This window comes from Oryctolagus cuniculus, chromosome 1 (genome assembly GCF_964237555.1).
Source record: "Oryctolagus cuniculus chromosome 1, mOryCun1.1, whole genome shotgun sequence".
Lineage (NCBI taxonomy): Eukaryota > Metazoa > Chordata > Mammalia > Lagomorpha > Leporidae > Oryctolagus > Oryctolagus cuniculus.
The window spans coordinates 234,067,638-234,083,233 of record NC_091432.1 but is presented as its reverse complement, the minus strand read 5'-3'; the positions used below and the strand labels follow the sequence as shown (position 1 = coordinate 234,083,233).

The following is a 15,596-nucleotide window of genomic DNA, read 5'->3' as shown; positions in this document are numbered from 1 at the left end:
CCAGCACTGGCAGAGCTGTCGGAGACGCTGTGAGCAAGCGGTAGCACAAGCAGACTCCTCGTGTCACAAGAGCCTCTGGTATTGCGAGACTTCAAATACTGTCTTCCCTCGATTTGGACATGAATAGTTCTAGATTAAGTAAGACAGAAGCTCTTTTAACGTGGAAATGGTTAGAAAAAAAAGAAACATCAGGTTGCTTCTGGCTCTCCTCGGCTGCGGCTATTTTTAGCATTTGCCTTATTAAGTGCTGGCAAAGACTGGCGTTGCGATCAGATAGCGACCGTGGCTGCGTGCGTCCAGCGTGTGCTGCATGCCAGGCCCCTGGCTCCGCGCTCCCCGTGCACGCGGGCTCACGATCGGTCCTCACGGCAGTGTGGGGAGGAGGTGGGCCTGTGGTCCTTCTGGAACCACACATGAGGAACTGAGGCTAGGCGAGGTGAGAAGTTTGTCCAAGGAAGTGGCTGAGCTCGAGTTAGAACGCACGTCGCAGAGCCCAGCCGCTCCTCCCCTCCAGCTGTCGTCCTCACACGCGTGTGCGTTACAGGAGCCGTTCCGGGCCAGCACAGGCCGGGCAATGAGCCACTGCCGGCCACACGGCCACGCGGTTTGTCAGGATTACCCTCCGCCCTCTTGGCTCCTCCTCCGAGTGCTGTGTACCGTGACCTTGGCTTTGTGTGCTTGGTGTTCAGGTGCCCCCGTCCCCGGCGGAGCTAAGCCCTGACAGAAACCACTGCTAAGTTGGGATCCCAGCTGCTTCTACAAGTGACGTTTGAAAGGAGGCCAGCCAGTGTGAGCATTTGTCAGCAGCACGCAGAGCTTGTGTTGGCTGGGGCAGGGCGGGCTGAGGATCTGAGAGTGAGCTACTGGCATCCGGCAGAGGGCTTTGGTGTGACTGTTTTGTTTGGGGTTGTGCTGGGATGTGACTCTGTAAACAGGCTGCAAGGTCCTGCCCACCCTCTCTCTCTGCCAGGGTAGGGATGAGCCCTGCCCCCACCCCACCCCCCGCCCCAGGGTACAGAGGAGCCCGGCCCATCCTCTCCTCTCGGGGTGGAGAAGGGCATTTATCTGACAGCCGGATCTGCAGCCTGGGGCTGCCCCAGAAGCTGGCTGCTGTTAGCAGCGTCACAGCCGTTTACATAGAAATTGTGAGCTCATGCGAGCTGCCCTTCCTGTGGAAGAAATGACGAGCAGATGAGTCACTGGGCGTCTCTGAGCCCCTCTGGTGTGATGGCCACCGAGCAGTGGTCCGGGGCGCTGCTTTCCCAGATTCCTTCCACTTGACCTCCCAGGTGGCTTTCATTGGCCACACCAGGACACAGCGGCGTGCAGCACTTGCACGTGAAGGGGTTCTGTTCCCTTTGGTTAGCCGTGGCCGACGCGGGTAGGGCTGGCTCTTAACCGCACTGTAGGTTGTGAAGGGCACAGCAGTGTCTGTAAGGTTAGAGATGGCACAGCTTGAGTATCCGTCACGGGAAGTGCTGGCACCAGTGTTTGAGCTTCCGCGTCGTGGAATATTTGTGTATACGTAATGAGATATCTTGGAGCCGGCACCCGGTTCTAAACGGGAAGTTCATGTGTGTCTCACACGCAGCTTCGGCTGAAGGTAGTGCCATCCATAGTTTTCGTGTGTCTGCATTCTGACTGTGACCCAAGGTCAGATGCAGAATTTGCCCCTTGGGGCTTCGTGGTGGCACTCCGGTCTCAGGTCGTGGAGCTCTCTGATTTCAGACCTGGATGGAGGCTTGTGAGCCTGCGCAGAATTCTCCTGTGTCCAGGAGCCGCGTAGGAGACTCACGGCAGCATTGTTTGCGCAGGCAGCAGCACTGGAGGTAGCCCAGTGTCTGCTGACGGAACCCATGGGATTTCAGAGCGTTGATAACACATGTATGTAACGCATGTTGATATGTCAGAGCTGCAGTGGAGTCCATGGCAGGAGCCTGAGAATTTTTGTATGTTATCATTTGTGTAAAGGGCACCGCGCAGTCTTTATGGTCACAGAAGTAAAGGGTGCAGAGCATGGAAGTCCGACTGTGACTCCTTCAGCTGCACGGGAGTGCATGGCGGCTGCGGTGGAGCCCGCCCTGCTTCTGTCTGGCAGCCGCCAGCCTTGTGCGGCTGTTCACATCACAGTGGAGGGAAAACCCAGCTCTTCGGTCCCACTAAGGCACGTGCAGGTACTTGGTATCCGCAGGGGCCGTCGTGTTAGTGTAGACAGGGACCATTTCCATTTGCAGAAAGCACTAGCGGATAGGCCAGATGGTGGATACGTAGATTCGATTCATCCTCTCTAACTTATAGCAACATATTTCCTTTTATTGTGCTTTGCAGATAATTGCATACTTTTTAACAAATTGAAGGTTTATAGCAGCCCTGCATCTAGCACATTTAAAAAAAAATGATTTATTTGAAAGGCAGAAATACAGAGAGAGGAAAAAGAAAAGGTCTTCCGTCTGCTGGTTCACTCCCCAAATGGCCTCCACACCCAGGCTGAGCCAGGCCTCAGCCAGGAGCCAGGAGCCGCTTCCAGGTCTCCCACGTGGGTGCAGGGTCCCAAGCACTTGGGCCATCTTCCGCTGCTTTCCCAGGTGCATTAGCAGAGAGCTGGATCGGAAGTGGAGCATCTGGGTCTCAAGCCGGTGCCCACATGGTATGTAGCACTGCAGGCAGAGGCTTAAACTATGCCACGGTGCTGGCCCCATCATTGGGCAAGTCTTACCTGCACCATTTCCCCGACAGATCAGATGATCATTAGCATTTTTGGCAATTTTTTTAAATTAAGACCAGTGTATTTTTTAAAGGACATGATGGTGTGGCACATTTACTAGGCTACAGTGTAACGTAAGCAGCACTTGTATACCCTGGGAAACGGAACAATTCAGCGTTGCTTTCTTGCAGCACTCCCAAGGCATGCTTGTATGTGTTTGCATGTGCTCTCTTAAAATGTTTGTTTTAGTTTTAGTGCTAGAAAGTGTGTAAGAAGACACACGTTTAACATCTGAAGTGTGACTTCCCAAATGTGAAAAATCAGGGAGGGACTGGATGGTGGCTGGCAAAGGCCACTGAGCCTGCAGGGTGAGGGAGCGTCTCTTGGCATTGCCCTCCGCCCCAGAAGATGGGTGGGAGAGTGTGTGTGCACGCGTGTGCACGCGTGTGTCTGCATGCTACCTGGAGCTGTCGGCAGGATGACCCTCACAGCAGTGCTCCTGCGGAAGCCACCCCTCGCTCCTCAACACTCAAAGGCGCAGCGTGAGTGACCTTGACACCCCCCGTTCAAGGAAAGGCGACAGAGAGCCTCCAAGCCAAACTCTGTCCTCGATTTCCAGAGTTGAGACTGTTTGCTCTGCCTGACGTACCACTTCTTGTGCTGAAGCTGGCTGTCTCGTGGCTATTAAAACCCCGAGGGCAGCGGCTTATTGGTGGGCATCTCACTGCCTGTAGATGCTGACCTGAATCCCCAGCTGCGCTCCAGCACAGACGAGAACTGGGGGCTGCGGCTGGCAGAGCAGAGACGGGAGATAAAGCACTTCCTGGGTCATGCTCATCGCTGGGCCGTGATCAGCGCCAGCCCTGCCTGCGTTCACAGGAAGCCCAGACGGTTTTCTGGTGACCACCACACCGCCTCCCTTGCCTGTTCAGTCCCACCGTGGTCTGAACGGCAGGGCTGTGCATCTGGCCGGCTCCTCCGCCTCATGCCTCCCTCCCCACAGCTCAGGCCAGCAAGTGGTGGAGAAGGTGGAAGTTGGCTCACCCAGCCTGTGGCGGAGAAGATCTTTGACCACCAAAGTAGCCCCGAGGAACTGCATGGACTTCCTGTTTGTGTCTGCTTTTCTTTCGCTGCTGTCAGCCCTCCTTGGCAGGGCGGAAGTAGCACAGATTAGTAAGCTGCTCTAACACCCCATCTAACTCGGGACCTGCCGTGCCTCCTTGTGGCTCCTAGAGGCCAGCATCAGGAGGGGTGGGACAGGGGCAGCGCCAAGCTCAGCACAGAAGGAGCATTTAAACCAAAGAGGGCGTTGTTGGCCAAGCCTAGGCCCAGGTGGAGCTCACAGTTCAGGCCAACAGTGGAGCAGAACAGGCACAATATTAAATTAGATTGTTGGTGCTACGGGGTAACCTGGCCAACCTCTGTGAGCAGTTGGGAAATAAGAATTTGGTCCACCTTGCTACCATCCAAACTGTATAGCTATGGGGCCGGCGCTGTGGCACAGCGGGTTAAAGCCCTGGCCTGAAGCTCTGGCATCCCATATGGGCACCGGTTCTAGTCCTGGCTGCTCCGCTTCTGATCCAGCTCTCTGCTGTGGCCTGGGAAAGCAGTAGAAGATGGCCCAAGTCCTTGGGCCCCTGCACCTACGTGGGAGGCTCAGAGGAAGCTCCTGGCTCCTGGCTTCGGATCGGCGCAGCTCCGGCCATTGTGGCCATCTGGGGAGTGAACCAGCAGATGGAAGACCTCTCTGTCTCTACCTCTCTCTGTAATTCTTTCAAATAAATAAAATAAATCTTTAAAACAAACAAACCAACTGTATAGCTTGCTCCCTGTATTGAGCAGTACCGTGTGCCAGGCACTTGGATAAGTGCAGTGTCTCATTTGATCTACATCACGTCGGCTACCTCTAGAAAGATAAAATCATCAGCCCCATTTTCCAGACAAAGACACCGAAGACTTAGGTGGCATCTAAGTTTCTAACTCCAGTACACCTCCTTTTAGGTACCACTGAGTGACTCGCCTCTCGCTGTAATTTTGGAGAAGGAAGTGTACACTGTAAATGGAACCACCGTGCCTGGGGGGTGAGGGAGAAGAGGCAGGGCGGGGGAGCGGGAGAAGTCACCCTCCCAGTCAACCTGCTGCCAGTCCCAGGGGTGGCTGTGGACAAACAAGGAGCTGGGGCTGAGCCATGTGCAGCAAGTGAGCCAGGTGCACCGGCCTCCTGCGGGTGTGTGGCCACGTGGCGCGACTAAGAAGGCCTGGCCAGCACACGGCCGCACAGCAGTGTTTGGTGTGACTGCGTGTGAATGAGGGTCAGGGCTGGGCTTTCTGTTGGTGCAGGGTGCAGTGGGCACACGTTTCTCTGATCCTGCCAGGCCTCCTGAAGGTCTTGGACAAAGGAATTGAACCTTGGCCTTAGTAGGTCACATGCAGCAGCGGCGGACAGAGCTGGCCCCGTGTTGTAAAGTGCTTCGTCATTTTATTTGGAGAGGTTGGTTTTGTTGTTTTTAGTATTACTGAAAATATTAATGAGGGAAATGGGTTTTTTTTCTTGTTTTTATTTTTAAAATGACAAATATGTTTTCCATGGCATGGGATCGTGTTTTACTCCTTCATTTTTTAGTCTATTCAAGTATTTTCTGTGAATTTCTGCTGCTGGCATCTGACCTAGCAGTAAGACGCCCGCACTGGGGCAGTGTTGTGTTGCAACAGGTTAGGTCGCCGGGCGGGATGCCTCAATCCCCCATCAGGGGGTGTGGTGGGGTCCCAGCTACTCTGCTTGGAATCAGCTTCCCACCAGTGCACCTGGAAGGCAGCGGGTGATGTCCGAGCACTTGGTCACTGACGTGCACATGGGAGGCCTGGATGCAATTCCTGACTCCTGACTTTGGCCTGGCCTGGCCCAGCCCTGGCTGTCGTGGGCATCTGGGGAGTGAACCAGCAGATGGAAGATCTTCGCTCTCCTCTGTCTCTCCCTCTCCTTCCCTCTGCATTTTAAATAGATAGATCTTTAAAAAGAAGGAGAAGCCCATGTTCTAGCTTGGAGTTTCTGGGTTTAATTCCCAGCTTTGGCTCCAGCTCCCAGTCCAGCTTTCCAAAGCCACTGCAGAGCCTGGGACACAGTCATGATGCCTCAGATTAGTTCCTGCCGACCAATGGAAGCCCTGGATTGCATTCCTGGCTCCTGTCTTCCGCCTGGCCCAGCACCATTCCTAGCCAGCATTTAGGGAGTGAACCAGTAGACGGAAACTCTGTCTTGCCCTCCCACCCCACCCCACCGCCGCAAAGCCCGCTGCTTCTCAGGTAGATTGGGGGAGGGGACGCCTCTTTTCCCTGGGGTGTCTTTTGCTTGGTTGATTTGTTTGGCTAGTGGATGCATGTCAAACTGTTCTCTGGGTGAGGCACCCTGTTAGCACTGGGGGAGAGGCATGAGGAAGCAGGCACAGGCCTCAGGAAGCTTGTGTTCTTGGGAGGAAACCAGCTACTGGGACGGCTTCAGACGCTGGAAGGCGTTGTGGTGAGTGGTGAGGTGAGCAAAATCTTGCCCACTGACTGCTGGGATTTTTTAAACCACTTTATTGAGATATAATCCACATGTCATGTACCTCACTCACCTCTAAGGTGTTTTTTGTTTGTTTGTTTGTTTGTTTTTGGTAACTCACTGCTGAGCAGCTGTCAGCACATTCCACTTTAAGAGTACTCTTGTTCCCGATCAGGATAAGCCCGTGCAGTTCCGTGCCCCTCTCGGCCTGTCCCAGTCTTAGACAACAAGTAGTCTGCTTTCTGCCTGTAGGTCTGCCTGTTCTCTCTGCTTCGGACGAGCAGTCTTTCTGATCGACCTGTCGCTTGACAGGTTTCCAGGGCTTGTCCACCTTATAGCGTGTGCCAGTGCTCCAGTTCTTCTTAGTGCCAAACTGTACTCCACTGTGAGACGGGCCACATTTGATGGAGGCGCTCACAGGCGTTCGGACATTTGCGTTGCTTCCACCCAGCCGAGTCTTGTGGGTGCGTGTCTCTGTTTCCCTTGGGTACATCCCCAGAGTGGAATTCCTGGACCGTGGGAGGCACTGTCGGGTGTCTTCCAAAACAGCTGCACCATGGCGCATTCTCACCAGTGATATGAGTGAAGTGGTAACTTACTTTCTAATGCATTTGTTGGCTTTGAAATATATATACTTATTTGCTTTCTTTCTACTTGGAAAGCAGAGAGAAAGAGATCTTTCGCCCCCTGATTTACTATGCAAATATGAGTAGGAGCCAAGGCTGGGCCAGGAATCTGGAACTCAGTTCATTCTCCCACGTGGGTGGCAGGAAGCCAAATACTTGAGCCGTCACCTTCTGCCTCCTGTGGTGAGCATCCAGGAAGCTGGATGAGCAGTGAAGTGGGGCTGGCGCTGTGGCACAGTGGGTTAATCCTCTGCCAGCAGTGCCGGCATCCCATATGGGCAGCAGTTCTAGTCCTGGCTGCTCCTCTTCTGATCCAGCTCTCTGCTGTGGCCTGGAAAAGCAGTGGAAGATGGCTCAAGTCCTTGGGCCCCTGCACCCACGTGGGAGACCTGGAGGAAGCTCCTGGCTCCTGGCTTCAGATTGGCCCAGCTGTGGCCATTGCAACCATTTGGGGAGTGAACCAGCAGATGGAAGACCTCTCTCTCTCTGTCTCTCCTTCCCACTGTCTGTAACTCTACCTCTCAAGTAAGTAATAAACAAAATCTTTATTTAAAAAAAAAAAGGAGAGAGAAGTGAAGGAAGTGGGGCTGAAGCCCGGCAGGCACTCAGACACGAGGCGCGGGTGTGTGCGGCTGTCACTGACCTGCTGTGCCAAACCCTGAGCCTTCGCTGTGGTGTGGGTTTGTGTCTCCCTGATGGCTGGTGCTGCTGGCCATCTCCCATGTGCCTGTGGCCAGTTTGTCGTCTGGAGAAATGTCTGTCCAATCCTTTGCCTGTTTAAAGTTGGATGATTTTTTGTGTTAGATCGCAAGCGTTCTCTGTACTCCAGCGCGCGTCCTCTGTCGGCTCTCTGACCGCGTTTGTTCTCATCCTCTCCCTTCTTTGTGGTGGGTTTCACCCCGAATGTTGTATTCTGATGAAGCCCCATCAGTGCTACTTTCTTCTTTCGCCACCTGTGCTCTTGGTGTCATCAAAGCGCGGCTGCATTGTGGCGTAGCGTATTAAGCCACCACCTGCCACGCTGGCCCTTCTCAGAGCGGCAGTCCCAGCGGCTCCACTGCCAGTGCAGCTGCCTGCTAACACACTTGGGAAGACAGCAGGTGACCCCAAAGCTTGGGTCCTTGCCCCCCAGGAACACCCTGGCTTCATCTGTCCCAGCCCAGGCTGTTGCAGCCATCGGGGGAGTGAACCAGCAGGTGGAAAGTGTCTGTCTCTGTCACTCTTTTTTTCATATAAGTAAGTCTTAAAAAAAAAAAGAAAGAAAGAAAGAAAACATAGTCAAATCTGAAGTCCTCAAAATCTTCTGTGTTTTTTTTTTTCAAACAGTTTTATAGTTTTAAAACCTGCATTTAGATGTTTGACCAATTTTGAGTTCATGTTTGTAAATGGTATGAGATGCATGTGGCTGTCCAGTTGTCATAGTGCCATATTTAAAAAGCTGTACTTACTTATTTGAAAGGTAGAGTTAGAGAGAGAGGGAGAGACCGAGAGAGAGAGAGACCTTCCGTCTACTGATTTACTGCTCACAATGGCCTGGCTGAGCCAGGCTGAAGCCAGGAGCCCAAAGTTCTATCCCAGTCTCCCACATGCGAGGTGAGAGCCCAAGTAGTTGGGTCGTCTCTGCTTTCCCAGGCACATTAGCCGGAAGCTGCATCAGCAGTGGAGCACCCAGGGCTTGAGCTGGTGCTCGTGTGGGATGCTGGGGCTGCAGGCGCCAGCTCATCCCGCTGCACCACAGCATCAGCCGTCTGTTGAAACGATTGTCCTCCCCACTGGGCAGCCTCGGCACCCGTCTTGGAAGCTGTTGGCTGTAGATGCGTGGGTTGTGTCTGCACTCTCAGGCTGTTCCCTTGACCGCCATGTCTGTCCTGTGCCAGTGCCGTGCTGTTGTGGTTAGTGGGACTTCGCAGTAATAAGTTTTTTTTAAAAAAAGATTTTATTTTATTTTTTTGAAAGAGTTACAGAGAGAGGTAGAGACAGAGAGAGAGGTCTTCCATCCGCTGGTTCACTCCCCAGATGGCCGCAACGGCTGGGGCTGCGCCAATCCGAAGCCAGGAGCCAGGAGCTTCTTCCAGGTCTCCCAGGAGGGTGCAGGGACCCAAGGACTTGTTCCATCTTCTACTGCTTTCCCAGGCCACAGCAGAGAGCAGGATTGGTAGAGGAGCAGCCAGGACTAGAACTGGCACCCATATGGGATGCTGGTGCTTCAGGCCAGGAGTAATGTTATTTTTTGTTTTTTGTTTGTTTGTTTGTTTGTTTTGACAGGCAGAGTGGACAGTGAGAGAGAGAGAGACAGAGAGAAAGGTCTTCCTTTTTGCCATTGGTTCACCCTCCAGTGGCTGCCGCGGCTGGCGCGCTGCGGCCGATGCATCGCGCTGATCCAAAGCCAGGAGCCAGGTGCTTCTCCTGGTCTCCCATGGGGTGCAGGGCCCAAGCACTTGGGTCATCCTCCACTGCACTCCCTGGCCACAGCAGAGAGCTGGCCTGGAAGAGGGGCAACTGGGACAGAATCCGGCACCCCGACCAGGACTAGAACCCGGTGTGCCGGCGCCGCAAGGTGGAGGATTAGCCTAGTGAGCCGCGGCGCCGGCCCTAGTAATAAGTTTCTAGACTGAGAAGTGTAAGTCCTCCGACTTTGTTTCTTAAAGATGCTTTAACTATTCTGGTCTCTTGTATTTTGTGATAATTGTAGGATTTTGTTGTCAATTTCTGGAAAAACAGCCACCTGGGATTCTCACAGGGATTCCTGACCAGTAGATGAGACTGGGGAGGGTTGCCACCCTAACAGTAGTAAGCCATTTGACCCATGAACACAGATTATTCATCCATTTGCTTAAATCATCTCCAATTTTCTTCAGCAATACTTAGTGGTTTTCAGTGTGTAACACTTCGTTTGTTAAAATTATGCCTAAATATATTCGTTTTGATGATAGTGTAAATGAAAACCTTTTAAAATTTCAGCATGTTCATTGCTACTATACAGGAGCACAACCTCGTTTGGCATGTTGGGCTTGTACTCTGACCTTGCTGAATTTGTGAGTACTGATAGCTTTAGCAGGTTGCTCAGGATTTTCCATATGTAACATCATGTCATCTACAAATCAAGGTAGTTTTACATCTCCCTTTCCTTTCTTTTGTTGTCCAATTCCCCCTAAAGAACCTCCGTCACGAAATCAAATCCGCTGGTGAGGACAGACACCTAGTGTTGCTCCTGATCTGAGAGGGAAATGCGTCATCTTCCACCCTGGCCTAGAGGGCTCTGAACGTCGTGCTTCTAGTCTCTGCTGCCAGCGGGGCCTCACCCCCATCACTTGTTGCTGCTGCTGTTCCCTAAACCAACAAACGAGGAGATTGATTTGAAAAGGGTCTTCCTTTCCAATTCTTTTTTTGTTTGAACACTTTATTTATTTATTTATTTATTTAAAAGGCAGAGATATAGAGAGAAGGAGAGAGACAAAGAGATCTTCCATCACTGGCTCACTCCCCCAATAGCCACAAGAGTTGGGGCTGGCCAGGCCGGAGCCAGGAGCTTTCTCTGCATCTCCACACAGTGCAGGGGCCTAAGTACTTGGACCGTCTTCCACTGCTTTTGTTTTCTCTTTTTTCTCTTTTTATTCATTCATTTGAAAGGCAGAATTACAGAGAAAGACAGAGAGAAAGATGTTCCATCCACTGGTTCACTCCCCAAATGACCAGAGCTGGGGTGACCTGAGGCCAGGAGCCAGAAGCTTCATCCATGAGGGTGCACCCTGCCATGTGGGTGCAGGGGCCCAAGTGCTTGGGCCATCTTCTACTGCTTTCCCAGGTCCACTAGCAGGGAGCTGGATTGACAGCGGAGCAGCTGGGACTCGAACCAGTGCCCTTATGGATGCCGGTGCTGCAAGTGACAGCTTAGCCCACTGCGCCACAGCAGCAGCCCTCTTCCACTGATTTCCCAGGTCCATTAGCAGGGAGCTAGATTGGACGTGGAACAGCTGGGACTCAAACCGGCACCCGTATGGGATGCTGACACTGCAGGTAGAGGCTTAACCTTTTCCTTCGGTCCCATCCAATTTTTTTTAAGATTATTTATTTATTTATTTGAGACACAGAGAGAGAGGAAGAGGCGGAGCTTTCCCATCCGCTGATTCACTCCCCAGATGGCCACTAACACTAAGCCAGGCCGAAGCCAGCAGCCAGAAGCTTCATCCAGGTTTCTCACATGAGTGGCAGGGACGCAAACACTTGGGTCGTCTTCCACTTTCCCGGGCCACTAGCAGGAAGCTGGGTGGGAAGTGGAGCAACTGGGACTCAGAGCTGTGCCCATGGTGGGATGCCGGCATTGCGTGCGAAAGCTTTACCAGCTGTGCCACAGTGCCAGCCCCTCCTCTCCGATTCTTCCATCCTGCACTTTGTGATTCTACTTGGATTCTTCGTTCTTAGCCATTTCCGCTGGGCATTGGCAAGATCATCCTAGAGACTGTGTAAGCATGCCTAGAAATATCTGCAGGTTCTTTTTCCGTACCCATCTTGACTGCTTTGGCTTCCACAATTCTGAATAACCTAACCGAGATGGGAATAGCAAGACCTGAAGCAGGGGTGCTTGATGGGCCCGTGTTTCCTTTCCTTTGGAATTGAGCAGCCAGGAAAAGGCTGGTTTGAGGACACTGCTCGTTTCCACGGACGGTTGGGGAACCGCCGCTTCTTCCCGCCCTGCCCACTAACCATCATCATCCTCTGTGTTTTCAGACTCCCAGCGTTCTCACCTCTCTTCCTTCACCATGAAGCTGATGGACAAATTCCACTCGCCCAAAATCAAGAGAACGCCGTCCAAGAAGGGGAAGCCGGCCGAGGTGTCTGTGCGGATCCCGGAGAAGCCTGTGAACAAGGTACGTGGACACCGCCGGGGCGCAGGACGATCGCTGCTGCTTGTCCGGCCGTGGTCGCAGGCGAGGCCTGCGGTGAGAACAGTGAGGGTGCTGCGTGACGTCCTGTCCGCCAGTCAGGCTCAGCCGGCTGCCGTTCTCCTCTACCAGCCGTGGGCGTTGAAAACAGCTCGGCACACTGCTCGCCTGTGCTGCCTCCCGCCCCAGGGAGCCCCGCAGTGCCCAGGCACACACGCACGGAGACGTTTCTGACGTCCGAAGTGTCCGTCATTCTGGCGTAGGGTCCATGGGATGGAACGTGCAAACCCCTCAAAAGCCAGCCACAGGTGTCCTGGAGCACTAGTGACCTGCACAGGGCCAGTCCAGCCAGATCGTTCAAGCAGCTGTTGGTTTCCCTCAACCCCTCCCTTCAGCCTAAAATGGCCATGTGAAGCTCTGTAGGAATCCAGGTTTCCTCTCTTCCAGGAGGCAGCACACAGATTTCTACCAGAGGGCTACCCTAACCCCTTGGATCTGGAGCAGCAGGCAGTAGAATTTATGTCCACCAGTGCTGTGGCTTCCAGGTCTCAGAGGCAGAAGGTCAGTGTGACATTGAGAACGACGGGGTTTGCCTTGCCGTCTACTGTAGAATCTGGGTCCATGGTTTTGGGGATGGAGAAGAAGCTATTGCAATACTGTCGTGTTCAGTCGGGTGGTGACGGGGCCAACTCCTGCAGGAAAGAGCCAAGGGGCCTTGGATAAACGTGAGTCTACCCGAGCCCCCGTGGTCTTGGGAGCGAGCTCAGAACTCCGTGGCAAAGGCTTGGGAACCTTTCTGGGTTGGTTTGGGTGTGCTGCGTGGGTCCGGCGGGTTGCAGGAAAGTGGGCGAATCTCCTCTCTCGAGGGCAGCTGTTCCTCTCTTGAATCGCTGTGATGCTGAGTAGTTTAGAAAGGGGAAGGCTTCTGGAGCCACGGGGTGCTCCCTTAGCCGTCGCATGGGGCTCGTGGGCCTGGGCTGCTGTGGCCCCGTGCGCTCAGAGCCCGCGGCACCCTCTGTGGGCTGACGCCGAGTGAGCGTTTCCTTGGCTCCCGCTTACCTGGTCTTCACAGCAGCCCTGGCCGTGAAAACTCGGGAGAGGAACCTGCCGAGTCTGTGGAGCTGAGTCAGCGTTCAGCCCAGGTCCCGGCGAAAAAGAGCTGAGGTCCAAGATTCGACGCAGTCTGCCGAATTCTCACGGCGCTGTTTCTTCTCGTAAAGAAAGCCAGTTTATTTCTTAACGTCTCGTAAATCTAAATATCAGCCCGACTCATTACTATCCATGAGAACAAAATCAGACTTAGCAAAGTGAAATAGAAACAAGCCTGTGGACAGCCCTTCACCTCCGGAGGTTGTTCAGAGCATAGTTTATGGGAGCACTGTCGCGACGGCCGTCAGCTAATGCGGCTGCCGAAACACGGCCCTGTCGGTTAGGCAGAATTCTTGCATTTTGAAACGCACCTATTTTTTATTTTAATGTTGGCCAGCAGAACGTCTTAAAATTCTGGTTCGAAGTTGGGGAAACAAAGGTCTTAACTCAAAAAGCCTTTTGTTGGATCACAGTTTTTCCTAACCCATCTGTCAATAAAAGGAGGCCAGAGAGCAAGAGGGAGCTATCCCGTGTTTGCCGGGTTGATCCTGCGTTCTAGGTTGGAGATAAGGGGCGAAGCAGAAGGTCAGGTCTGGGCCGCATTATTCTTTTTCATTACAGAGGTTGCTCCGTGGATAGCAACAGAACAAAGCTGTTAGTAGATGCTTACTCTGAACCGCCTGGACCAGGGCGAGGTGACAGCTTACACTCTCCTTGGAGTTGAACGTGAACCCTGATACAGAACTGTTCAGCCCCTCGGTTCTAGGTTTTTCCCCCTCTTTATTCATTATTCCGAGAGAAGTCATGCAGGAAAATTCAGTGCTGAAGTACCCCTCACTTAGTGGGGTGCCCGCACATAAATGCCAGGGTGGCCAGCAGGGGGCTCCAGCAGGGGCCGTGGTGTCTAGTGGGTGGGAGTCAGGGACGGCAAACATTCCGTGATACCCAGCACAACTACCCCAGCAGGAAGTATCCACCCCCGATGTCAGTAGTTCCCGGGCTGAGAAAGCTTCCCGTGGCAGGGGACGTCCGTGGGATCCCCCCCCAAGGAAGAGTGTCACTGCCCTTCTGCGAGGCTGTGTGCTGTCATGTGCGTGGGACAGTGATACCACCTGTTGCTTGGCGGAGGTCCCCAGACAGACCTGGGAGTACCGGGTCTCTGCCACGGTTTTCATCTGGGAAATCTCACGGTGGGCCTGTCCTTCACGGCTTGCGAGCTGCGTTATGTCACCGCTTGGCGAGCATTTGCATCTGCGTTCTCGTTTCACCCCAGGTCGTATGCTTGGCTCTCTCTGTTTGGTTACATGGAAAACTGAAGCACAGGTAGAGAGGGCACGTTCAGACTCACTGAGGCTCCTCCCAGGGCCCTGTCCTGGCGGCTTCACGCATGCCGTCTCGTTAACCCCTCACCACGCTGTGGGGAAGCTTTGCTTTTTGCCAGTCTGCAGACTCGGCTGGCCGTGGCCCCAGTTGCCTACTCGGAGTCCGTCCTCCCACTGTACTCTGTTGTCTGCGCGGGCTGGGTCCACTCGGATGCCGTGCTGGTCTCAGGTCCTCCTGCACGGATTTAACAACTCAGCGAATGCTGGAGTGAAGTGAGTCTTCCTGCCTCTTCTTAACAAGCTTGGCCACGAGCTGCGAGGCTAACGTGGTAGAGAGGCACGCCACTGCGAGGGTGGCCACACTTAGTGCTGTTAGAAATGGCCTGGGAGGGCTGCTTCCCATCTCCGAGGGCGTCTGGACAGAGAGGGGGTCCTGGGGCTCTGAGTGGATTCTGAAAGGATTTCCCTTTCCCCTCTGAAGATTTTTTTTTCTTTTAAGATTTATTATTTGAAAGTCAGAGAGAGTGAGAAATCTTCCGTCCACTGGTTCACTCCCCAGTTGCCTCAACAACTGGAGCTGGGCCAGTCCAGAGCCAGGAGCCAGGAGCCAGGAGCCTCTTTTGGGTCTCCTCCATGGGTGCAGGGGCCCAAGGTCTAGGGCCACCTTCTGCTGCTGTCCAAGGTGCATTACAGGGAGTGGAGCCGCTGGGACTCCAACTGGTGCCTATGTGGGATGCCTGTGATGCAGGTGACCGCTTAGCCCAGGAGGCCACAGCGCCGGCCCCTCCAGTCTCAGTTCTGTCGCTACATCTGTGTTACGCTGGGCTCGAGCTCCGCCACCTGCCACCAAGCCTCACTTTGTTCACTTGTGAGGTGCTGACAGTGTCTGCCTCCCGGGTGGTAGCCATGGGTGTGGAATGGGTAGCACGGTGGGTGACCTCAGCTCCCAGTGAGTGGTGGCTGTGTTCCTGCCCCTCCTTCCCTTCCACACTCTTGTTTTCTGTGGCCGCCTTTGCTTTGTCGTCAGCAGCTGTAGTCTGATGTCGTGGGGGTGTCTTCTCATCATGTGAGCTTCTTCTTTTCGCTCTTTAATTACACAGGCAGGTGCTGGCCATCCACTCTGCACTTAAGGAGCCTGAAGTCCCCTGGTCCCCAAGCCCAGGCCTTCCCCAGGCACTGAGAGCTTTGAGTGTCCAGGCTTGGGCGGACCCGGCGACGGCGACTCCTCCCCCACCCTACGGTTTCGTGGCTGGGCAGCTCTAGCACCAGGCCCCTGCCCCGGGTCTAGCCAGCACTAGGTCAGTGCTGTGACTGCTGGCTGCATTTTTAACAGTGGAAGGGCTAGGGGCCTGCACAGCACTCAGAGACCATCAGCTGTGGGGGTGGAATTTTCTGGAGGCTCACGGGGGCAGCCTGACCCCCCTGAGTGGT

The 15,596-nt window shown here is 53.8% G+C and overlaps 1 protein-coding gene across 1 annotated transcript in view; it reads left to right on the top strand.

Annotated features, from left to right (window-relative positions):
• Window positions 1-15,596, top strand: part of RAPGEF1 (Rap guanine nucleotide exchange factor 1) — a 138,967-nt gene that overhangs the window by 62,684 nt on the left and 60,687 nt on the right. The window contains exons 2-3 of the mRNA XM_051835417.2: window positions 11,600-11,739; window positions 12,202-12,315. Of these exons, the coding sequence (XP_051691377.2) occupies window positions 11,600-11,739; window positions 12,202-12,315 (254 nt within the window). The remainder of the gene's footprint in view (window positions 1-11,599; window positions 11,740-12,201; window positions 12,316-15,596) is intronic.